Source organism: Hemitrygon akajei, chromosome 18, assembly GCF_048418815.1.
Source record: "Hemitrygon akajei chromosome 18, sHemAka1.3, whole genome shotgun sequence".
Classification (NCBI taxonomy): Eukaryota; Metazoa; Chordata; class Chondrichthyes; order Myliobatiformes; family Dasyatidae; genus Hemitrygon; species Hemitrygon akajei.
The window spans coordinates 3,450,880-3,477,371 of NC_133141.1; the positions used below are offsets into that span (position 1 = coordinate 3,450,880).

At 43.3% G+C, this 26,492-nt stretch overlaps 1 protein-coding gene across 2 annotated transcripts in view; it reads left to right on the forward strand.

Annotated features, from left to right (window-relative positions):
* fam171a2a (family with sequence similarity 171 member A2a) overlaps window positions 1-26,492 on the forward strand; it is a 265,179-nt gene that overhangs the window by 228,190 nt on the left and 10,497 nt on the right. For both annotated transcript variants that reach the window (XM_073070661.1, XM_073070662.1), the window contains exons 6-7: window positions 11,772-11,888; window positions 25,643-25,766. In XM_073070661.1, coding sequence (XP_072926762.1) covers window positions 11,772-11,888; window positions 25,643-25,766 — 241 coding nt within the window. The remainder of the gene's footprint in view (window positions 1-11,771; window positions 11,889-25,642; window positions 25,767-26,492) is intronic.

Here is a 26,492-nt window from a genome sequence, read left to right on the forward strand (position 1 = left end):
TTCCAGGACGAAGGAGATGTCTTCCTTTTTTAAACAAAGGAGCTTCCCTTCTTCCACCATCATCTCTGCTCTCAAATGCATCTCTACTATTTCTCACACATCTGCCCGCCACCCCCATCCGCCCGCCACCCCACTCAGGATAGGGTTCCTCTTGTCCTCACCTACCACCCCACCAGCCTCCAGGTCCAACGTATAATTCTCCGTAACTTCCGCCACCTCCAATGGGATCCCACTACCAAGCACATCTCTCCCCCCCCTTCTGCTTTCCGCAGGGATCGCTCCCTACGTGACTCCCTTGTCCACTTGACCCCCCCATCCCTTCCCACCGATCTTCCTCCTGGCACTTACCCTTGTAAGCGGAACAAGTGCTACACCTGCCCTTACACTTCCTCCCTCACCACCATTCAGGGCCCCAGACAGTCCTTCCAGGTGAGGTGACATTTCACCTGTGAGTCGGCTGGTGTGGTATACTGCGTCCGGTGCCCCTTTTATATATTGGTGAGACCCGACGCAGACTGGGAGGCCGTTTCGCTGAATACCTACACTCTGTCCGCCAGAGAAAGCAGGATCTCCCAGTGGCCACACATTTTAATTCCACGTCCTATTCCCATTCCCATTCTGATATGTCTATCCATGGCCTCCTCTACTGTCAAGATGAAGCCACACTCAGGTTGGAGGAACAACACCTTATATACTGTCTGGGTAGCCTCCAACCTGATGGCATGAACGTTTACTTCTCTAACTTCTGTTAATGCCCCTCCTCCCCTTCTTACCCCATCCCTGATTTATTTATTTTTTCCCCCTCCACTTTTTGTTCTCTCTCTGCCCATCACTCTGCCTGTTCTCCATCTCCCTCTGGTGCCCCCCCCCTTTCTTTCTCCCTAGGCCTCCTGTCCCATGATCCTTTCCCTTCTCCAGCTCTGTATCCCTTTTGCCAATCACCTTTCCAGCTCTCAGCTTCACCCCACCCCCTCCGGTCTTCTCCTATCATTTTGTATTTTCCCCTCCCCCTCCTACTTCCAAATCTCTTACTATCTTTCCTTTCAGTTAGTCCTGACGAAGGGTCTCGGTCCGAAATGTCGACAGTACTTCTTCCTTTAGATGCTGCCTGGCCTGCTGCGTTCCACCAACATCTTGTGTGTGTTGCATAGTATTTAGTCTAATGGCCAGAAAGCTCAAAATTTTGGTTTCATCAGACCATAGAACCTTCTTCCAGCCGAATTCAGGGTCTCCCACATCCCTTCTGGCAAAATCTAGCCGAGATTTCATGTGAGTTTTTTTTCAACAGTATCTCTACTGTGCCAGTCTCCCGTAAAGCTGCAACTGGTGAAGCACCCGGGCAACCGTTGTTGTATGCGCAGACTCTCCCATCTCACTACTGTAGCTTGTAACTCCTCCAGAATTGTATGTCTCTTGATACCCTCCCTCACTAGTCCCCTTCTTGGATGGTCACTCAGCTTTTGAGGTCGGCCTGCTGTAGGCAGATTTACAGTTGTGCTATATTCTTTCCATTTCTTGATGATTGACTGAACTGTATTCCAAGGGATATTCAGTGACTTGGAAATGTTCTTGTATCCATCTCCTGACTTGAGCTTTTCAATAACCTTTTTGCAGAGTTGCTTGGAGTGTTCTTTTGTCTTCATGGCGTAGTTTTTGTCAGGATACTGACTCACCAGCAGTTGGACCTTCTAGATACAGGTGTATTTTTACTACAATTAAATGAAACACCTTGACTGCACACAGGTCTCCAAAAACAGATTAACTAATCACATGTATTCTAAAACCAATTGGCTGCACCAGTGATTATTTGGTGTGTCGTATTAAAGGAGGGTGAATACTTAAGCAATCAATTATTTTGTGTTTTATATTTGTAATTAATTTATATCACTTTGTAGAAATCTGTTTTCACTTTGACACAAAAGAGTCTTTTTCTGTTGATCAGTGTTTTTTAAAAAAAACATATTAAATCCACTGTGATTCAATGTTGTTAAACAATAAAACATGAAAACTTCCAAGGGGAGTGAATACTTCTTATAGGCACTGTACATTGTTCAAAGCCTTCAGAGAGTCAGAAGGCGCATGATTGGCAAATGGTCTTCCTTTGTGGAGTGCTTAATTTCCAGAGGTCAGCATCCTATGGAGATAACTGTAGTGTAGTTGTCTACCATGGGTGCCACAGTAGGCTAGCAGTTAGCGCAACGCTGTTACTGCTCGTGGCGTAGGAGTTTGGAGTTCAATCCCAGTGTTCTCTGTAAGGAGTTTATGTTCTCCCCATGGAATGTGTTCTGGTTTTCTCCCACAGTCCAATGGCCTACCAGCTAGAAGGTTAATTGGTTATGGTAAATGGTCCCACGATTAGTTTAGGGTTAAATCAGGGTTGTTGGGTGATGCAGCTTGAAGGGCTGGAAGGCCTCTCCAGAATTAGAATCAGGTTTGTTATCACCAGCATGTGACATGAAATTTGTTAACTTAGCAGCAGCAGTTCAATACAATACATAATCTAGAAGAAAAAAACAAAATAAAATAATAACAATTAATAAATAAGCAAATCAATTACACTATATGTATATTGAATCGATTAAAAATCGTGCAAAAAACAGAAATAACATATATTTTAAAAAGTGAGGTAGTGTCCAAGGGTTCAATGTCCACTTAGGAATCAGATGGCAGAGGGGAAGAAGCTGTTCCTGAATCACTGAGTGTGTACCTTCAGGCTTCTGTAGCTCCTACCTGATGGTAACAGTGAGAAAAGGGCATGCCCTGGGTGCTGGAGGTCCTTAATAATGGACGCTGCCTTTCTGAGACACCGCTCCTCAAAGATGTCCTGGGTACTTTGTAGGCTAGTACCCAAGATGGAGCCGACTAAATTTACAACCCTCTGCAGCTTCTTTCGGTCCTGTGTAGTATTTCCGCCACCCCCCCATACTAGGCAGTGATGCAGCCTGTCAGAATGCTCTCCACGGTACATCTATAAAAGTTTTTGAGTGTATTTGTCGACATACCAAATCTCTTCAAACTCCGAATGAAATATAGTTGCCGTCTTGCCTAATGTGTTCCTTCATCTTACCCTTCCTGAAGTCCACAATCAGCTCTTTCGTCTTACTGATGTTGAGTGCCAGGTTGTTGCTGCAGCACCGCTCCACTGGTTGGCATATCTCGCTCCTGTACACCCTCTTGTCTCCATCTGAGATTCTACCAACAATGGTTGTATCATCAACAAATTTATATATGGTATTTGAGCTATGCCTAGCCACACAGTCATGGGTACAGACAGAGCAGAGCAGTGGGCTAAGCACACACCCCTGAGGTGCATCCACGCTATATCTCTAAATAAATAAAAAAATACATAATTGTTTATTTTTCATTCCTTGCCTCCTCCATCTCTGCCCAGAGGGAAACATGATTCTTGATTGTTTTGTGTTGCTCCTGATTCACCCAGAAACTCCCCAGAGTGATTCAGCCTTCCCATGAAATCCAACACTCAGAGTATTGCAGGGAATCCAGGAATAGCCACTCATAAGTATGTTTGTTGAGGAGCTGACCATTATTACTTATTGTGTGCTTGTGTCAGTGAGATTTATATCGGAATAAATAGTGGAAATTTTAGAGAAAGAAGTTCATGAGCAAAACTTTTATCTGCAGATAATAACTTGTGCATTAATAGAAATTAACTATCAATGAGGTACAAAATCAAAGAAATGTTTTTAATACACAGGCTTTGCAAATGAGTTAATTACCTGAGCCTATGAGTGATTTGATGTGAAATGAATATTTCACTGATAAATGCAGTGATGCTGGAATTTGAATGATTTAGTACAGTTTGATTCAGGACGATAACTGATTTGCTAAATTGCTGAGTTTGTCTTTCTAGCAGTCCTCAATCACAATATGTGGAAGCTTGTTGCTGCAAAAGTCTCTTCATCTGAAGAATTGGTGAGATTGTCAGCAAGTACAGTCAATTCCTCATGACCATATAAGGAGGGGGTACCTGTGGTTGTTAATTTGTCATAGAGAGTTTCTCTTTTATAAGTCCTTTTGCATTTCTACTTATTCTAAAATTGGAGTGGATCCAAGTCGCTCTTCAGGCAGGAGTTAATGTGTTTCTTCACTAACCTCTCAAAGCCCTTCATAGTGGATGTAAGTGGTGCTAGATGATAGTCATTGAGGCAGATTACCATGTTCTTCTTGGGCGCCCATATAATTGAGCCTTCCAAAAGCGGGTGAGTACCTCAGGCTGCCAAAGCTAGAGGTTAAAGATATCAGTGAATATTCCAGCCAGTTGATTAGCACAGGTCTTTAGTGCTTGGCCAGGTACCCATTCTGGACCAGCTGCTTTCTGTGGGCTTAATTTTCTTAAGAATGCTCTCATGTCAGCCTCAAAGACTGAAAATACAGGAACATTGGGAGCTCTGGGAGTTGTGAATGTTCCTCCATGTTTTGATGGTCAGAGCTTACTGTTCTCTGTCCATCGATGATGTTGACAAGGTACCCCATGCAAGGCTTATTGAGAAAGTAAGGAGTCATGGGATCCAAGGGGACATTGCTTTGTGGATCCAGAACTGGCTTGTGCACAGAAGGCAAAGAGTGGTTGTAGATGGGTCATATTCTGCATGGAGGTTGGTGACCAGTGGAGTGCCTCAGGGATCTGTTCTGGGACCCCTACTCTTCATGATTTTTATAAATGACCTGGATAAAGAAGTGGAGGGATGAGTTTGTAAATTTGTGGATGACACAAAGTTTGGGGATGTTGTGGAGGGCTGTCAGAGGTTACAGCGGGACCTGGCATGCAAAACTGAACTGAGAAGTGGCAGATGGAGTTCAACCCAGATAAGTGTGAAGTGGTTCATTTTGGTAGGTCAAGTATGATGGCAGAATATAGTATTAATGGTAAGACTCTTGGCAGTGTGGAGGATCAGAGGGATCTTGGGGTCTGAGTCCATAGGACATTCAAAGCTGCTGTGCAGGTTGACTCTGTGGTTAAGAAGGCATATGGTGCACTGGCCTTTATCAATCATGGGATTGAGTTTAAGAGCCAAGAGGTAATGTTGCAGCTATATAGGACCCTGGTCAGACCCCACTTGGAGTACTGTGCTTAGTTCTGGTCGCCTCACTATGGGAAGGACGTGGAAACCATAGAAAGGGTGCAGCAGAGATTTACAAGGATGTTGCCTGGATTGGGGAGCATGCTTTAAGAGAATAGGTTGAGTGAACTCAGCCTTTTTTCCTTGGAGTGACAGAGGATGAGAGGTGACCTGATAGAGGTGTATAAGATGATGAGAGGCATTGATCATGTGGATAGTCAGAGGCTTTTCCGCAGAGCTATAGCTAGCATGAGAGGGCACAGTTTTAAGGTGCTTGGAAGTAGGTACAGAGGAGATGTCAGGGGTAAGTTTTTTACGCAGAGAGTGTTGAGTGCGTGGAATGGGCTGCCAGTGATGGTGGTGGAGTTGGAAACGATAGGGTATATTAAGAACTCCTGGATGGCTACATGGAGCTTAGAAAAATAGAGGGCTATGGGTAAGTCTAGGTAATTTCTAAGGTAAGGACATGCTCGGCACAGCTTTGTGGGCCAAAGGGCCTGTATTGTGCTGTAGGTTTTCTATGTTTCTAACCCGTTGCCAGCACTCTGTATATAATAAAAAAAAACTTTATCCCACATATCACCTTTCAACGTTATCCCTCTCACATTAACATAATGCCTTCTAGTATTTGGTATTTTTACTCTTGGGAGAAAGGTTCTCGCTCTTTCCTATCTCTGCCCGTCATAGTTTTATAAACTTCTATTCTCAGCCTCTGACACTCCAGAGAACCCAATCAAAGTTTGTTTTACCTTCCGAAACTCTTCAATACAGTCGGCCCTCCTTATCCACGGGTTCTGCATGCGCGGATTCAACCAACCGCGGATCAGGAAAACCCGGAATTTCTTTCTCCAGCACTCATTGTTTGAGCATTGTTCGCCTCGCGTCTCGTGTACAGACTTTTTTCTTGTCATTATTCCCTAAACAATACAGTATAATGACTATTTACATAGCATTTACATTGTATTAGGTATTATAATTAATCTTGAGATGATTTAAAGTATACGGGAGGATGTGCATAGGTTATATGCAAATACTACGCCATTTTATATAAGGGACTTGAGCATCTGCGTTTTTTGGTATCCGCGGGAGGTCCTGGAACTGAGGTTGCCTGTGGCTGTGGGAGGTTCATCCTCCCACAGGCAGCCATGAAACAAACACCATGAAACCTGTTGTAGAAAACATCAAACCCTCAACGCACATAAAAAGAAATTGTGCAAACAGCAAAAAGTGAGCGAGCCACACACAGGATATCAAACATCAAACCAGGAGTTCAGCAGTGTTCAGTTTAGTTCAGTTTAGCGTCTGCAGGGTAAAGCATTCTTCGCTGAAGCACCCCAGACCGCACGTTCTAGCTGCTCAAAAACAGCAATTAAAAAGAGTCACGCACAAAATGCTGGTGGAATGCAGCAGGCCAGGCAGCATCTATAGGACAAAGTACAGTTGACGTTTCGGGCCAAGACCCTTCATCAGGACTAACTGAAAGAAAAGATAGTAAGAGATTTGAAAGTGGGAGGGGGAGTCTGAAATGATAGGGAAAGACCGGAGGGGGTGGGGTGAAGCTAAGAGCTGGAAAGGTGATTGGCAAAAGGGATACAGAGCTGGAGAAGAGAAAGGATCATGGGATGGGAGGCCTAGGGAGAAAGAAAGGGGGAGGGGAGCACCAGAGGGAGATGGAGAACAGGCAGAGTGATGAGCAGAGAGAGGAAAAAAGGGGAGGGAGGAAAATAAATAAATCAGGGATGGGGTAAGAAGGGGAGGAGGGGCATTAACGGAAGTTAGAGAAGTCAATGTTCATGCCGTCAAGTTGGAGGCTACCCAGACGGAATATAAGGTGTTGTTCCTCCAACCTGAGTGTGGCTTCATCTTGACAGTAGAGGAGGCCATGGATAGACATATCAGAATGGGAGACAAGACCAGAGTACCAGAATCAAAGACAAAACAGAATACATGCAACATAAACCCTAAAGTGAGTCCACAGCCTCGCCAATCAATCCTTGCAGGATGCAACTCAATGCACTTTCCTCTGACAGCAGCTGGCAAGAGGATAAGGAAGACCAGTCAAACGCATGCAGATGGTGCCGAACACCTGCCGACAACCTTGCTTGACACTAAATCAGAGGGAAGCAATAGAGTCAATAATGGGTTCCAGGCCAGACACTGCTCCAAATTTTACCAGATCAGTGTAGATTCAGCTTGACTGGAGGAAAGGAATGTTTGTATGAACTTCTGGCTGTCTCTGCACTCATCAAAAACTTAGTTTCATTTTTTGGTTAAGTTTTCCTTCTCTTCTCCCTAAATCTTTATTTTTGGAGTCAACACACCATTGCTCACATTTGTCCTTTAAGTTAAGTGACTGTTGTGAACCAAGATACAAGCAAACGTGTACCTTAACCACTTCACCTCAATCACAGTCACTGGCTTCACCATCATTCCAGTCTACTGCTGCCACATCTCTGCTTGCATTAGAGCAGGGGTTTCCAACTTTTTTTTATGGAATTGGCCCCACCATTAACTGAAGGGTCCATGGAGCCCCTACATTAGAGAGATTGCCTAAGCCCTCTTTCAAAGAATGGGAACTTCACACACTTCTTGCAGCAGGAAGCATGGGGCACAGGCAGTAGCTTTAACCCCAAAGTTCAGACTCCAGAACAGTGCTGTCATTCCCTGGCAACTTGCTACAGCTGGGAATGCCCGGTTGTAGCCCACGAGCAATCTTCTCTGTGGACTCCAGGGTTCTTTCCTGGACTTTGCAGGTCTGATTTTTTGAGACTACTTTCCCACCCCCGTCCCATCATGCAGCAGCGGTCCCCTGTAGTTAAAAGAATGTTACGTGCTTTGGGAGCTGGCTGCACTTGCTGTTCTGTGACTAGCTAGAACTTGCAGTGCCAATTCTAGAATGGTGTTAGCACAGGGAAAACTCATCATCGCTCTTCTGCTGTCATTTTTGCTCTCCATGGAAAAGTAAATATTGGCATTTGATTAGAAGGGACTTATTTCACTGCAGTGTAACGGATTCTAGAAAGTGTCATCGGAAAGGATTTCTTCCTTGCAGAGGTCAGTGTAGGGCCCTGAGATTGGGAGCAAGGGATACTTTGCATCATTGGCCCAGGTATAGAATGTACAGAGGAGCTTATGTATCGTGCATATTTTTGGCCACAGTGTCATACAGAGGGTGCAGTAACAGTGGCGTCGTCATAGTTTAACAAAGATGTTGCCAGGACTAGGGATATTTTGTTCTGTGAAGAGATTGGTTAGACCTTGGGGTATTCCCTTTGGAATGAAGATGTAATGAGAGATTTCACTGTGGTTGTAAAACTGCCAGTGTGTCAGTAGGAAGGTTTTTTCCCTTTAGCTGGGAGGTCAGTAACTCCTAGGCATATATTTGAGTTAATTAATAGAAGGGGTAGAGGGGGAGATGAGAATTATTTCAATTCAGAGGGTGAAGGGTGTCTGCTGAAAGTGTGGTCAAGGTAGATAGTGATGTCATGAGCTGAGAGAAAGGGATTAGGCACCGTGAACTGTGATGTTAGCTTTAATGCTTCTGTATGTTACTGCTGCTACAGTTTATTTGGGGTGTTTGGATGACTTGCATTCTTATCCCCACACAGATGGGCAACTTCCATCTCACTGTGTAAAGTCCGTTCTCTTCCTTTTCCTGTTCCTGTACCCCTGTGTGAATTTTGTCTGAAGCCAGTTGGTCCTCGGTTTCTTATGGCCCCTTTGATAATGAGGCCATTTTCTCACCAAATGCCTCCTGTACCACCTGGATAATTAGAAGATTTCACCACCCTTTCTGCCAGGATCCACTCCATGAGTGCTCATCAAGGGAATGAGCTTACTGTTATCATAGTAGGGTGGTGTGGTGGAGATGCATCTCTACCAAAGGAGGTGTAAGGCGCTCCCTCCTTCTGCCAGCCTGTAGGTCACCCTTGGGCAAGGTGTAGTACCTGCTTAGCCTCCCGATCAGGGTCACGTGAAGTCACAGGATCAGGTGGTGGATGGTCGTCTGAGCAGCTGGCGCATATCACAAATCCTGGTAATGTGACCACTGATGCCAGGCAGACAAACTCTGAAGAGTATTGGTAATGGCTGGGGTCACCCGTCTTGTAAAGACACTGCCCAGAAGAAGGCAATGACAAACCACTTCTGTAGAGTAATTTGCCAAGAACAGTCATGGGAATGGATAGGCTGTGATCACCTACGTCATACAACATGGCTCATAACAAAGAAACAAACGTTACCATAGTCAGTGTTGTGAACTCTCATCTCTGCTGCCTCCAAATTTATGCAGTGGATACATTCATCTACCATCTTTGTATGCAAAGTTATTCTACATTGTTATTGAGTGACTGTATCTCTACCATAATAGAAACTGCCTTCAGATCTCAACATCACATTGCTTGCTGCCATTTGATCTGGAGATATTGTCAGAAGGTTCTTCAGAAGTCTGGTATGTAGTTGCAGCCATTTTGTTAGCTGTTCATAAACAAATAAATAACAGAACAACAAGTAAACAACACCAGGTAACTAACTCTAACTGTAACCAGAGCAGCCTATACAAAATGCTGGAGGAGCTCAACAGGTCAGACAGCATCTACGGAGAGGTATAAAGAGTGAACATTTCAGACCAAGATCCTTCATTAGGACTGAAAAGGAAGAGGAAGACATCACAATAAAAAGGTGGTGGGGGGAGAGGAAGGAGAGCAAGCTAGATGCTGAAAGATGAAGCCGGGGAGTGGGGGATGGGGGTGAAGAAGGAGGAATTGATAGGAGCGGAGAGTGGACCGTGCGAAAAAAGGAAGAAGGGTGCACCTGGGGGAGGTGATAAGTAGGTGAAGAGAAAGAGGTAAGAGGTCAGGGTAAGGAATAGGAGAGAGAAAGGGACTAGTTTAGATGGGCAATTTAATTGATGTGGACCAGTTGGTCCAAGAGCCCTTTCCCCTGCTGTTTGATTCAATGACTCTAGCAGGTCAACAAGTACAGTCCTTGGCTTCTCAGTAAAAAAAATTAGACAATAGCACAGGAATATCATAATGTTGTCAAAAAGTAACCTTGAGGATTGGGATTGTTTTAAAACATAGCAAAGACTAACTTAATGATGGGGGGCGGGGTGGAGATGAGTATTGGAGAGGCTTAAAATAAATACAGGTAAGTAGCAAACAAGAGAAATAACAATAAATATGGGTTCCTTAGAACCAGAGACAGAAGAAAATATAGGGAATGTGGAACTGCTTGACAGCAGAACTGAATTGCCAGATGTTATGAAGACCTGGCAACTCTGAGAGAGTCAGGGATTGTAGTTAGTCTCACTTGCCACATTAAGACCCCCCTTGATTCTGAGATGCTGGCTAAGAAGAGGGAGATATTGAAAACACAGGTCATTGTGAATTGTGGGCACAAGGAATTAGAGAATTTGGGCATAGTCTGGGCTGGAAAAGGGAAGTTGATGGAGAATCAGACACAACAGACGACAGGACCTTCCATTCATCTGTTCTTACACCTCAGCTCTTCTTCCTCTTATGCAATTTGAAGTTAAATACTTGGAACTTACAGGGAGCATAAAAGCCTCAGCTGAGAAATACTGTAGGTCATTCCGCCCCAGAGAACCATGCTTGTGTTTATGCTTTCTGAGCTTCTTGCCACCTTAATTCAGCTCACTATATTCTTTATATGTTTCAACTGATTTTTCCGTTCTGTGCGAGACTACCTTCACCATCAGTGACTCCATGTGATTACAACGCCACATTCCCACCACTCCCTGGGTAAAGATGTTTTGCTTTGATTCCTTATTGAAATCAACTGTGACAATTTGACATTAAGGGACCTGACATGGAACTCATTCAAAAGTTAAAAGTATCTTTAATTACCTTTTCACCTACTTTTGTTGCATCCTCGGTCAGCCTCTGCATTTCTAAAGAAACGTATGTGATAGCCTCCCTTGTCAGTGATGTTTTGTATTTATCTTGTCCACATATCTTCATTATAAAATATGGATGGCAACAGTGTGGTCAAACCAAAGCTAATGTACATGTTTTTAATTATAATTCTTCAGTAATGGCAGAGTTTCATGTATTTAACTTAAAATTTTTAAGGATAGTGCTTTAGTTTCTCCATTCATTCAAAACTCTCTCACACTTTCTAAAGTCGTATCTTTGTGCTTTTTGTAAAACTTGATGTTTACAGGTTACCGTGTTATAGGAGATGCATAACAATGGGTGGTTTCAATGTTATGGGTGGTTTCATTCCAAGCAAGTGATCTGTATCATGATTTGCCATGATAATCATTGTGCCTGCATCAAGAAATACAATAAATTGTGTTGATTTCTTTACTATGTTTTCCACACAGATTCTTCACAAGCAAATGTTATTCTGTATCTCAAATCTTTGGATAGTGATTTCTGAATTCTGTAATTATAGCCAACACGGTTCTAATGCAGGAGTAATCTCTACAGGTTTAACTCCTATCGAGGTCACAAGCACATCAATCTGACAAAAAAAAATCCTTGTGAAAATATTGCACTTCCTCCAATTGCAGTCTTCGAAACATGTAGCTCTCATTTCTAAACTAGAGTCCTGAGCATCCCCATCCTGAGCATGGGGAGAGGAGACGTTCTGTTTGCGTTTGAGTCTCAGCATACAGCCAGTTCTGATGCAGTGAAAATGACTGCTTCTTCATTTTCTGTGTTCCAGGTGCTTGGGTCAGTAGTGGAACGGGAATGATCAAGAGAGATGGGAGCCAGCTCACCTGGTCGTACCTTGCTCCCCAGCTGGGCTACTGGGTAGCAGCGATGCTTCCTTTAACCCAAGGTAAGCTGAACTGGATTTCTCTAACTTTCCTCTCAGCATTTAAGTAAGCAGATCTGATTTCCAAGTGGCTCTAGCTATTGAATCTGACCATTGCAAGGAGTTTCACGCAAAGTTCTGCAGATTTAATTAATGAATGTTTGATTGGTAAGTGAGTAAAGTGTCCAACTAATGAACCACTCAATTTCCTGCTTCCACTGGGTTAAGTTTGCATCTCTGAGAAGTTTATAATTGTGATGAGAGTGAATTACATATTGATTTATGAATTTTTTGGACTTAGTATCAAATGAGATGTGTGTTTATTTGGCATCCTCGTGGCTACCAGAAGTCCAAAAACAATGTGCAGCTAATTATGCACTTTTTGAAGTGCAATCCTTGTTATAGTTTAAGAAACATGATCACTTAATACGCAGCAATTTCCTACAAATAACAACGTGATAATGGCCTGTTGTTGGTTGAGAGGGAAATTTTGGCTCAGCGCAGCTGCTCCTTGAAATGGTGCTGAGGGAACTCTCAGTGGTATCTGGCAAAGTGGATGATTTAACATGTCATCTAAAGATGGGACCTCTGGCAGTGCAACAAACCCTCTGTATTGAAGTGAAGTATCAGCCTTGATCTTGGGCTGAGGTATCAGGAGCAATGTTTGATTTGCTGCTTCAGCAGTGAAAGCACAGCCTGTCTAGAAGTGGTTGAAACCCTAAGTAAAACATACCACGTCATTATATTGAACAGCATCGCATTGTACACATTCTGAAATACGTACCAGCTAACTTTACTGCAAGGAAGTTAACAAGATGTAATGATCTTAAATTGGGACCAAGCTGGATTACAGGCTACTGGTGTGTAGAAATTGCACATGGTTCCCATCAAGTTATCCCATTGTTTGTTGTTAGTGATGCTGCTTTTGTGATAACTTTCTTCATTCTGTTTAAAAAGAGTGTTCTTTTAGAACTGGAATGTGTGCATTTTTTTAGGGTGAGAGGGGGAAAGTTTAAAGGAAATGCACAGGGCAGGGTTTTTTTTACACACAGAGTGGTGGATCCCTGGAATGCACAGCTGGGGTGGTGATGGAGGCAATTAAGAAGCTCATAGATAGGCACGTCAATGTGCAGACAGTAGAGGGATATGGACATTGTGTAGGCAGAAGGGTTTAACGTAGCGGGCATTCAATTACTAGTTTAAGTTGGTGTTGCATCTTGGGCTGAATGGCCTGTTCCTGTGCTCTATTGCTCTCTAGTCAACGAACCCTTTCAAATACAATCTGGCAGAATATTCTACATCTTGCTGTAGGGTTGTTCGTTGAGCCTGGAGGTCAGGTTGCAAACATTTCGTCACTGTAGAGGTGACATCATCTGTATGCAACTGAGTGTTGTTTCTGCCGAGTGCTCGTGTTTGTAGTGGTCCGTTCTGATTGGTTGGCTGTCGCGCTGGTCCCTAGTCTCCGCTGGGTCCTGGCCGACTGGATAGCAGAGTGATCTCTGCTGGTCTATATCTGTGGTTATTAGTCATTGTGAGCATTGGTTCCTCAGTTCCAGCAGAGACGTGGCCAGTGCGACAGCCAACCAATCAGAATGAGCCAGACCGATATAAACACGAGCAGTCAGCAGAAACAACACTCAAGTGTGCACTGATGATGAAACATTTGTGAACTGACCTCCAGGCTCGGCGAACAACCCTACAAACAACAGCCAATCTTCTCTTTCATTTCAAATTCCACATTTTAAACATTCTCAGTTTGAAAACCTCTGTTGAGGAGCTGCTATTTGCCAGTAAAGTCTCTGTGTGAGACACCAGCAAACATTTTGTTCAAGGGCTACGACTGGTGAATTCCAAAGCTGGCAGAGTGTCATGTAAAGTGGGAAAAGGAAAGGGGTAATTGTGGTATGACTGTACGACCAGCTAGGCCAACATTCATTGCTCTTGAGAAGGTGGCGATGAATCACTATTTTGAAACATCACAATCTTCCTGGTGAAGGGATTTCCACAGTGTTTTTAGGTTGGGAATTCCAACAGTTGGACTTGGTAATGGTGAAAGACTGATGATATATTCCTATGTTGCTTGGACGGTGCGGAAGATGGGGTGAAGGAATTGGAAGGGAGGTTGGGGTATGTGTTAGTAATAAGGTCAGTGAGGAGATTGGTAGAGGGATTAGCAAGGGGTTGGTGAGGAGTTAGGGACTGTTCATTGCGGTTGCAGTCAAGTTGTATGGTGAGGGGATGAGTACTTGCAGAGTATGATAGATAGACAGATAGATCCCAAAGGAAATTACAGTATCACAGTAGCATTACTAGTGCACAGATATAAATATTAGAAGAGAAGTAGAGAGAATAAAACAATAAGTTACCACAGTCTAACAGGAGGGGATCATCACTTCTCCAGTTATAGATTGATTCATTTTAGAGCCTAGTGGCTAAGGGTAAGAATGACCTCATATAACGCTCTTTGGAGCAGCACAGTTATCTTAGTCTGTTACTAAAAGTGCTCCTCTGTTCAGCCAAGGTGACATTCAGGGGGTGAGAAACATTGTCCAGAATTGCCAGGATTTTCCTTAGGGTCCTTTGTTCTACCACAGCCTCCAGTGTGTCCAGTTTGACTCCCATAACAAAGCCAGCCTTTCTCATCAGTTTGTTGAGCCTGTTCACGTCACCTACGTTGCTGCTGTTGCCCCAGCACACCATGCACACTACTGCATAGAAAATTGTACTGGCAATAATAGACTGTTAGATATTGCTAGTGTGCGATTGCGAGAATGGAATCGGTTGTTGGGTGTGGTATCAGAAGTCCGGCTGGTGTTGGCAGAGTAGTAGGTAAGGGGAAGGGCTATATTTGGAGATGAGCCAAAGGCTGTGTCATGTAGGGTGGAGGGAGTGTGTTCAGTTGAGTTTTGCAAGCTTTATGGGCATTCTGAAGTTGAGGGAGTGGTGCCGTGACTAGCCGCGGGGTAATTACATTCCTCCTTGAGAACCGCGCCTGCCATGACGGGTCCTCTTTCAGTAACGTCGAGCAGGCCTCACTAATGCTGCTTTGCCGCGAGTGTGTTGCAGAAGTGTTAGAGAGGTGGTTGCAAACCACTGGATGCTGCTCCAGCTGTTTTGATCCTCTTCACTTCCCCACATTTCCATTGTATTTTATTTTTTCATTCAAATTCCACAAACTTTTTCCAACTCTTTGAAAACCTTTGCTCACCCCTCCATTAATTCCTTCCTGTTTTTCCTTGGTTTATGTCTACTGCTTATTAAATCACCAATCAGTAGAAATCGTGCATTACTCCTTATCATGTAGCTTTTATGGGTTGCATATCAAAAAGTCAAGCTAACATAAAAACTAATCATAAATGTGAGAAGATCTGCGTTGCTGGAAATCTGACCAACACACACAAAATGCTGGAGGAACTCAGCAGGCCAGGCAGCATCTATGGAAAAGAGTAAACAGTCGATGTTTCAGCCAAAACATCAGCTGTACTCTTTTCCATAGATGCTGTCTGGCCTGCTGAGTTCCTCCAGCATTTTGTGTGGAGAGGAAGGTATCTGATAGGAGAGGAGAGGAGAATGGATCATAGGAGTAGAATTTGGGCTCTGGATCTACTCGGAGTTGTTGGAACCAGGATTGGCGATGACAGTGTTCCTGGTCTGGAGGAGTCCTGAGCTGCAAGTGCCGATGGTCCACTATTCTCTCCGATCAGATTCCTTCCTCTCCATTCCTTTACCTTTCCCACCCACCTGGCTTCACCTATCACCTTCCAGCTGTCCTTCCGCTCTCACATCTTTTTATTCTGGTGTCTGCCTGCTCTTTTGGAATGTATTTATCACTCACGTGACAGTAGCTCACCAGAGTCTTCTGTCCTGAGCCAGTCTTTCATGTTGTTTCCAGGTGCAGCCCATCTTCTTGGTGTATCCTTCCTCTCCCAGTGGTGAGGTTTTTAGAGCTTCTGTAGCTCTGGGTTTTCACGGGAGGGGATTGCGAGCTTCATGCCCACCCCTCCTCCTTTCGCAGCCGGGTTTGGGACTGTCTAGGGCAGAGTTATGTTCAGCTGGGTGAATTAAATATGCGAATTTCACAAGCCCACAGTGAGTAAACACAGTGTGTGAGTGTGACATTGGAGATTAAAAGAAGTACTTGGAGATTTATGATCAAGGCTGCTGAATGGATAAGTCTGAGCTGCCTTCAGTCCTAATTCAGTTTTACACCTACTGTTGTACTATGAATTAATAAGGGGGAAGCAAGTATACAACATATGGAACATATAATAATTAACAACCATTGTTATCAAAAAGTGGATGTACTGAAATTCCTTGATTTATGAAAAAAGATATTTTCCTGGTGAACCTTTAGTCAGGCAACATTCTGTAAATTGGAAAGTAGGTACTTTGATAATAGTGTGATCCTAGCTGGACATGGCTTAATTAAAGATGTGTCTCCAGGATATTTGTAAATTTACCGTACACTTCAGAAACCAATGTAAGACCACGGAGAAAGACTGTATTAGATGAGGTAACAAATTGGATTCAACATTGACATCATAAGAGAAGCCAGAGAATGGTAGTAGATGGTTGTCTCTCTGACGGGAGGCCTGTGACTAATCGTGTGAAGTAGGGATTGGTGTTAGGTCTGTTGTTGTTTTTCATCTATATCAACGATCTGGATGATAATGTGGTAAACTGGATCAGCAAATTTGCAGATGACACCAAGATTGAGGGTGTAGTGGACAGCGAGGAAGACTATCAAAGATTGCAGAGGGATCAGGACCAGCTGGAAAAATGGGCTGACACATGGCAGATGGAATTTAATGCAGACAAGTGTGAAGTGTTGCACTTTGGTAGGACCAACCAGGGTAGGGCTTACAAGGTGAGTGGTAGGGCACTGAGGGGTATGGTAGAACAGAGGGATCTGGAAATACAAATTCATAATTCATTGAAACTCGTGTTACAGGTACTATAGATAGGATCGTAAAGAGAGGTTTTAGAACATTGGCCTTCATAAATCAAAGTATTGAGGTATACAAAATTATGAGGGGTATAGAGTAAATGCAAGCAGGCTTTTTCCACTAAGATTGAGTGAGATGAACTAGAGGTCATAGGTTAAGGATGAAAGGTAAACTGTTTAAGGATAAACCATCTGATGGGGAACTTTTTCACTCAGGGTGATGAGAGTGTGGAGCGAGCTGCCAGCAGAAGTAGTGGATGCAGGTTTGATTGAAAAATTCAAGAGAAATTTGGATAAGTACATGGATAGGAGGGGTTATGGAGGGCTGTGATCCAGGTGCGGTTCAGTGGGAGTAGGCAGGATAACAGTTTGGCATGGTCGAAGGGAATTTGCTGTGCTGTAGTGCTCTATGACACGAAAATCAGAATAAGCCAAGTGACTGGGATTTTTCACCCTGAGACTAATGTTATTGTGGGCACACTCAGTAAATCTATAGAATAATAACAATAACAGAGTCAATGAAAGACCACCTAACTTGGTTGTTCAACCAGAGTGCAGAAGACAACAAACTGTGCGAATACAAAAAGAAATAAATAATAACAATGAATAAGCAATAAATAGCATGAACATGAGATGGAGTCCATTGGTTTTGGGAAAATTTCAAAGATGGGACAAATGAAGTTGAGTGAAGTTAGATAGATAGATAGATAGATAGATACTTCATCCCCATGGGGAAATTCAACATTTTTTCCAATGTTCCATACACTTGTTTTAGCAAAAACTCATTACATACAATACTTAACTCAGTAATAATATGATATGCATCTAAATCACTAACTCAAAAAGCATTAATAATAGCTTTAAAAAAGTTCTTAAGTCCTGGCAGTTGAATTGTAAAGCCTAATGGCATTGGGGAGTATTGACCTCTTCATCCTGTCTGAGGAGCATTGCATCGACAGTAACCTGTCGCTGAAACTGCTTCTCTGTCTCTGGATGGTGCTATGTAGAGGATGTTCAGGGTTTTCCATAATTGACCGTAGCCTACTCAGCGCCCTTCGCTCAGCTACCGATGTTAAACTCTCCAGTACTTTGCCCACGACAGAGCCCGCCTTCCTTATCAGCTTATTAAGACGTGAGGCGTCCTTCTTCTTAATGCTTCCTCCCCAACACGCCACCACAAAGAAGAGGGCGCTCTCAACAACTGACCTATAGAACATCTTCAGCATCTCACTGCAGACATTGAATGACGCCAACCTTCTAAGGAATTACAGTCGTCTCTGTGCCTTCCTGCACAAGGCATCTGTGTTGGCAGTCCAGTCTAGCTTCTCGTCCAACTGTACTCCCAGATACTTGTAGGTCTTAACCTGCTCCACACATTCTCCATTAATGATCACTGGCTCCATATGAGGCCTAGATCTCCTAAAGTCCACCACCATCTCCTTGGTCTTGGTGACATTGAGACGCAGGTAGTTTGAGTTGCACCATATCACAAAGTCCTGTATCAGTTTCCTATACTCCTCCTCCTGTCCATTCCTGACACACCCCACTATGGCCGTGTCATCAGCGAACTTCTGCACATGGCAGGACTCCGAGTTATATTGGAAGTCAGATGTGTACAGGGTGAACAGGACCGGAGAGAGTACGGTTCCCTGTGGCGCTCCTGTGCTGCTGACCACTGTGTCAGACCTACAGTCTCCCAACCGCACATACTGAGGTCTATCTGTCAAGTAGTCCACTATCCAATCCACCATGTGAGAGTCTACTCCCATCTCCGTTAGTTTGTGCTTTAAGATCTTGGGCTGGATGGTGTTAAAGGCACTAGAGAAGTCAAGGAATGTAATCCTCACAGCACAACTGACCCCATCTAGGTGAGAGAGTGATTTGTGCAGCAAATACGTGATAGCATCCTCCACTCCCACCTTCTCCTTATACGCAAACTGAAGCGGATCCCGGGCGTGCCTGGTTTGTGGCCTCAGATACCAAAGTTATCCCCTTTGGTACGAGAACCTGATGTTTGAAGGGTGATAACAGTTCCTGAACCTGTTGGTGTGAGTCTTGAGGCTCTTGTACCTTCTTCCTGATTGCAGCAGTGAGAAGAGAGCATGTCCTGGGTGGTGGGGGTCCCTGATGGTAGATGCTGCTTTCCTGCAACTGTGTTTCATGTAGATGTGCTCAATGGTGGGGAGAGCTTTGTCAGTGATGGACTGGGCTGTATCCACTACTTTTTGTAAGCACTCTGTAGTGCTGATTTCACATACAGAGGGAAATTATTTCATGGTGAGTTATGGACAGATTTGAACGGTAGTCTAATGTATGGGAACAGTCAAAGCGTTAGCGGAATCGTAATAACCAGGGAGTAACGTCTTCAATTCAATCTAAAGTGAGAATATTTGAATGGTGTGGGCAATACCATGATACTTGATGAGAACTAAAGTATTAAACCCCTTGGGCTTTGTTCTGGTTTATGCATGTCATCTTGCAGTGCAGAAGGGAACTACTTGGCCCATTGCAACCTTGAATGAGCTATCTAGTTAATCTCACTCTGTCACTCATTTCCAAAAGTTTAGTAGTAGTTTGAATTTTTATGAATTTACAGGTATCTGATTTCCTTTCAAAGTTTAATATCAAATCTGCTTTCATACTATGCTTTCTGCTGTGTATGCTTATGTAAATTTGCAGAACAATGACACAGCTTGTTGAGCTGCTGCCTCACAGGTTCAGTCATGACCTCCCACTGCTGTCTGTGTGGAGTTTGCATGTTCTGTCTGTCATTATGTAGGTTTCCTCAGGACTCTTCAACTTTAGGTTTCATCTCATTGTAGGTTAACTAATTACCCTGGTGTGTAGATGAATCTAGGTGGTTAATGGAGATATCGGGAGATTGTGCTGCAGAGGAGCAATTAGTGGAGGAATATAAGAGTGAATGGTGAAAAGTTTAAGGGGAACACCAGAGGGTTGTGAGAGTATGGAACGAGGTGCTAGCACAAGTAGTGCATGCAAGCTTGATTTTCAATGTTTAAGAGAAATTTGGATAGGTACATGGATGGGCTGTTTATGGTCCCAGTGCAGGTCGATGGGAGTAGGCAGTTTAAATGGTTTGGCATGGACTAGATGGGCCAAAGGGCCTGTTTCTGTGCTGTAAATTTCTATGACTCTGAGCTAGCATGGATTCAGTGGGTGCAATGGCTTCTTTCAATGCCTCAAGGAACTATTGGGGATTAATGGGAATGCTTTGGGAGCTGATACAGACTTAATGCCTCTTATGGCGCTCAATGTCATTATGAATATAAATCACAACCCTTTCATTAGCTGAGCTAACCATTAGCCATTGTTGCCCCGAGAATAACAGCCCCATGTAACTGAGCTCTTCCTTCCCTCCTGTCTTTCCATTGGCCAAAAACATTGAAGCAGTGTCTTAATAGCCTCTTGCAATTGCAATTCAAATTCTTGCATTTAGTCTTTTATTTTTAATAAATATCTGCATTTCATTTAGAATTTGGATAGAATTGATGGCATTAATATGCTGCTTGTAATTTTAATAAAATTCTTCGCAGTTTTAAATTTGCTGAGCGGGTAAGTGGAGTTTGCTAATTACTGATAATCCACATGTTTTATAAATTGCATGCTTCCAACATATCTCTGCAGAAACTTAATTACCTTCTGTTTAAGCCAGATAAGAATTTTATTACCAATACTCATAAATTAAAATCAGGTTAGGGATTTATCTATTATTTTGTTGCAATGTACAGTTTTCTGCCACATGCTTTAATTCATAGTTCATACTTCAAAGATGCTTGATCATTACTGTATGTGATTTTTGTGGATCAATGTACCACATTCTCACCACTATTTAATGTTATTGACGTGTTCTTCATCACTGACATCTCTGGCTTTGCCCCAATTTTTCTGCTGAAATCCCTCTTGCTCATTTGACTTGCGCAAAATAAAGGTGACTGCTGGACGCGCAAAGCAAAGGTGATCGCTGGATGCGCAAAATAACTGTGGGAGCGCACCGTGGCCATCCAAGAATCTAGTTTTGGGAGTTTTCATATGAAAGGATATACTCTAAATGCAAATGTGGGCTTCCTATTTTCAACAGAGCATTTTCTTTTTAGAGAAATGCTGACAGAAATCAGGATCAAGTCTTCTCTTTCTGGTATGAATTCAAGGCTGGTGCTTTGTTTTTTCTGCCACGTAAGGGAATTAAATTGAAAATTTGTAGACTTGATGCCTCAACTCTGGTGTGCTGTGCATTTACTGTAAACAAAATGATGCATGTAGTAGAATTTCTTTCTATAAATAATAAACTGGCAAACTATGATGTCTGCTGTCCAACAGAACCTTATTAATATTCCACAGCGCAGTAGATTTAAACATTTATGGCAGTATTGTGTTTTCCAAATAAAACAAGACATTTAGATGTGTTTTGGAGACTGTGTTACCAAAGTTTTCCCTCTCTTCTCCCTGTCCCCACCCCATCACCACTTCTTCCCATCCTAAATTGCCACCACAGCATGAGATTGGAAATGATTGAAAACACCACTTTTTGGTTGATGAGTAAAAATGTTAATGATTAAGGGTAAGGAGAAAATGACCATAAGATTTAGACCATCGAGTCTATTCCAGCATTCCATTATGGATGATTTATTATCCCTCTTCACTCCATTCTCCTGCCTTCTCCCTGTAACTTTTGCCATTCTGACTAATCAAGAACCTATCAATAGGTATATTTAATGTCAGAGAAATGTATACAGTATGCATTCTGAAATCCTCTATATCATCATTCACTTTAAATATACCCTATGACTTGGCCACCATGGCCGCCCATGACTAAAGAAATTCCTCCTCATCTCTGTTCTAAGTGGACTCCCCACCATTCTGAGGCTGTGTCCTCTGGTCCTAGACTCCCCCACTCGTACATCATTAACTCTTTCATTTATGAAATCATTCTTGTGAACCTCCTCTGGACCTTCTCCAATGCCAGCACATCCTTTAGAAAAGAACCCCAAAACTGCTCACATACTCCAAGTGCAGACTGGCCAATGCCTTATAAATCCTCAGCATTAGAAAATAGTCATTCTACAAAAGTACATGACCATATACTTCACTGTATGATACAGTATTCCACCTACCACTTCTTTGCCCATTTTTCCAATCTGTCTGAGTCATTCTGCAGACTCCCTGCTTCAGTGTTACTTGCCCCTCCCTTATCAGTATGGTCTGCAAACTTGACTATAAAGCCATCAGTGCTGTCATTCAGATTATCGGCATGTAACGTGGAAAGAAGCGTTCCTAATACCAATTCCTGTGGAACACCACTAGTCACAAGCAACTAACCAGAATAGGCCCCCTTTATTCCCACTCTTTGCCTCCTGCCAGTCAGCCAGTCTTCTATGCATGGGAGTATCTTTCCTGTAATACCATGGGCTCTTATCTTGTTAAGCAAAGGCCTTCTGATAATCCAACATCCGCAGACTCCTCCTTTGTCTATCCTGCCTGTTGTTTCCTCAAAGATTTTCTACAGGTTTGTCAGGCAAGTTTCCCCTCAAGGAAGCCATGCTGAATATGGCCTATTTTATCATGTGTCTCCAAGTACCCCGAAACCTCAAGGTTAACAATGGACTCCATCATCTTCCCAAACACTGTGGTCAGGCTAACTGGCCTATAACTTCCTTTCTTCTGTTTCCCTCCCTTGTTAAAGAGTGGAGTATCATGTGCAATTTTCCATTTCACTTGAACCATGCCATAATCTATTGATTTTTAAAGAACATTACTGATGGCTCCACAATCTCTTTCAGAACCCTGGGATGTAAACCATCTGATCCCAATGACTCTACCTTCAGACCTTTCAGTTTCCCAGGCTTCCTTCTCCTGGTAATAGCAACTATGCTCACTTCTGCCCTCTGACACTCTCAAATTTCTGCATACTGCTTGTGTTTTCTACAGTGAAGACAGACGCAAAATACTTAATAAATTTCATCCACATTTCTTTGTCCCCCATTACTACCTCCAGTGTAATTTTCCAGAGGTCTAATATCCACTCTTGCCTCTCTTTTACTCTTTATAAATCTGAAAAATCTTTTGGTATCCTTTTTTACATTATTGGCTAGTTTAGTTCCAAAATTTTGAAGTAAATTTGTTATCGAAGTATATATGTTATCATATTCAACCCTGAGATTCATTTTCTTTGCTTACTTTCATATTTCATCTTTTGTCTCCTGATGGTCTTCTGTTGCCTTCTTTATAAGCTTTCCAATCCCCTAACATCCCACTAATTTTTGCAATATTATATGCCCTCTCTTTTCCTTTTATTCTGTCTTTGACTTCTCTTGTCAGCCACAGATGCTTTATCTTCCCTTTAGAACACTACTTCATCTTTGGGATGTATCTATCCTGCACTTTCCGAATCGCCCCTAGAAACTCCAGCCATTACCGTTCTGCTGTCATCCCTGGTAGTGCCCCTTCCAATCAACTTTGGCCAGCTCCTCTCTCATGCCTGTAATTATCTTTACGCCACTGTAATACTGACACATCTGACTTTATCTTCTCCTTAAACTGCAGAGTGAATTCTATCATATTATGATCACTGCCTCCAAGGGTTCCTTTACCTTAAACTCCCTAATCAAATTTGGTTCATTACAAAACACCCAATCTAGAATTGCCTTTCCCATAGTGGCCTCTACCACAGGCTGATCTAAAACTCCATCTTGTAGGCATTCTACAAATTCCCTCTCTTGGGATCCAGCACCAACCTGATTTACCCAATCTACCTGTGTATCATAATATTTCCCTTTTGACATGCCTATTCCATCTCCCATTGCAATTTGTAGTCTATATCATGGCTACTGTTTGGAGGCCTGTTTGTAACTCCCAAGGGTCTTCTGCAGTTTCTTAACTCTATCCACAAGGATTCTACATCTTCCAATCCTATGTTGCCTCTTTCTAGGATTGATTTCACTTCTTACCAACAGGGCCACCCTACCCCATCTGCCTACCTGCCTGTCCTTTCAATACAATATGTACCCTTGGATGTTAAGCTCCCAACTATGATCTTCTTTCAGTCACAACATTACACCTACCAATCACTTAACAGGTCTACAAGATCACCTACCTTATTCCATATACTGTGTGTGTTCAAATATAACACCTTCAGTACTGTATTCATCACCCTTTTTGAATTTACCCCCATGTTGCACTTCAACCCATCCCACTGACTGCAATTTTGCCCGATCTTCTGCCTGTCCTTCCACAGTCTCACTACACAGTGCATCTACTTGTATACCAGCTGCCCCATCCTCAGCCCCAGCACTTCAGTTCCCATCCCCCAGTCAAATTAGTTTAAAGCCTCCCCAACAGCTCTAGCAAAGCTACCCTCAAAGATATTGGTTTCCCCCTGATCAGGTGTAATCTATCCCTTTTGTACATGTCATACCTTCCCCAGAAAAGATCCCAATGACCTAGCGATCTGAAACCCTGCCCCCTGCCCCCATTGCTCAGGAAAGTGAGCTTGGAGCGCAGAGTAAACTTCTGCAAAGTGCTTCTGAAGCAAACCGAAGCTGAAATAGAGTAAATACTGTCTTGGTGAAGAGAGGGGGTAGGGGATATGCTGTGTATCCCCTCAGCAGGTGGCTAGGACTTTCCACTGGTGAATTGGTTTCTTGATTTAGATAGACTGACCCTATCATAGAGGAGTACAGCACAGGAACAGGCCCTTCAACCCATCTAGTCCATGTTGAACCATTTCAACTGCCTAGTCCCATCGACCTGCATCTGGACCATACCGCGCCCCCCCCGTCCACGTACCGGGTATCCATGCTTCTCTCAAGTGTGGAAATTGAGCCCGCATCCTCAGCCTCTGCTGGCAGCTCATCCTACACTCTCACCATGTTCTCAGTGAAGAATTTGAGATTCAGATTTACTTATCACACGTACATCGAAACATACAGTGAAATGCTTTAACAACCAGTGCAACCTAGGGATGAGCTTGGGGCAGCTCGTAACTATCACCATACAATTCGACATCACAATGCTCAGCAGAAATTCCCTCTCAGGTTGTCTTTAAGTATTTCACTTTTCACCCTAAACCCATGGGCTCTAGATTTTGTCTCACCAACCTCAGAAAAAAGCCTGTACGTATTCACCCTATCAGATCTCCCCTCATACTCTTGTGCTCCAGGGAATAAAGTCCTAACGTATTCAACCTTTCCCTGAGTGAGGATCGACCATGGATGTTACGTCCCAGCTGTCTATATAATACACAAGCCAGGGCAGTACGATATGGAGGGCTAGTTGTTGCCCATGTAGCAGGCTGCCCCTCTCCATGCAGCCAATAAATCCAAAGGAACGGTAGAGAACAATATAGTTTGGCACCAGCAGCATTGCAGGAGTTGCCAGTCAGTGTTGAACTCGGCGTAGGGCTGCCTGAGGGACACCAGCTCTGGATTTTTCCCTTGGGGGTTTACTCCCGAAGCCTTCCCCATGAGTGGGTATAGCCGCGAGGCAGTGGAGGTTTGAGATCAGAGTTTTCCTTCTCCTAGATGAGCTGCCAACCACGGCTTATGAGCACTATCTGCCTAGAGTGACTGATTTTAAGGTGCTAGTAATCTGCCTTTGCCCCTTCTCCTGTCAGTACAAGTAGTTCAACTAAGCCACTACTTTCCCCATAACTCAGGAAAAGTGTGCTAATAACTCAACTACTAAAATTTCCAGATTCATCTTCCAGCAGACAACATTAAACAAGGGACTAGGAACTTTAAAAAATGTTAATTATGTGCTTCTATCAGAAACTGAGTTTCTTTAGAAGATAACTGTGCTCCTCACTGCTTGTTTACAGCTGCAGTCAGTCCATCAAGGTTCGGAGACATCACCACCTACCACACCATATTCTTGCTCACCATTCTTGGGGCTCTGGCTCTCTTGGTCCTAGTTCTGGTGTGTTTGCTTCTCTATTACTGCAGGTAAACCTATGATTAATTTTTATTTGTTTGTTTCACAGTTGGTGTAATATTTGTTTTCTTTTCCATGTACCCCTTTCCCTACCCCACTGTCAACGATTGCTGCGTCCCCAGCATCCGGCAGAGTGAAACCTCCTGGCCTAAACATTATCACTGTGGCAATTTAGCCTCTAGGACTTTCAGACCTTGGGGCTTCTTTTTAAACATGTCTTTTGTGTTATGGGCATCACTAACAATGCCAACGTTTACTGCTCATTCTTAATTGCCCTAGAAAGTGATAGAGAGCTGCTGTCTTGGACACCTTTGGTGAAGGTGCTCACACAGTGTTGTTGCAAAGTTGCAGGATTTGGACCGAACAGTGATAATGGATGAGTTAATGCATGGCTTGGAGGGTAACCTGCATGTCAGGGTGTTCCTATACACCTGTTATATTGGCCCTGGCTGCTGGTAGAATTTCTGATTTTGGGTGGTGCTGTTAGAGTGGCTTAGACAAGTTCAAATTTAATTGTCATTCAACCATACTTGTACTCACAGCCAAACGAAACATCATTCCTCTGGGGCCAAGGTGCAGTCACACACAGCACATATAGGTATGATGGCAGAAAAGCATAGTTACAAAAAACAATATTAAAACATATTAATGTAGCCCAAGTCCCTGAGTGTCATGTCTTGTAGGCTGATGGTGCATGGATGTTGTTCTGGAGCCATGTTTCTGTAAGAACAAGCCCG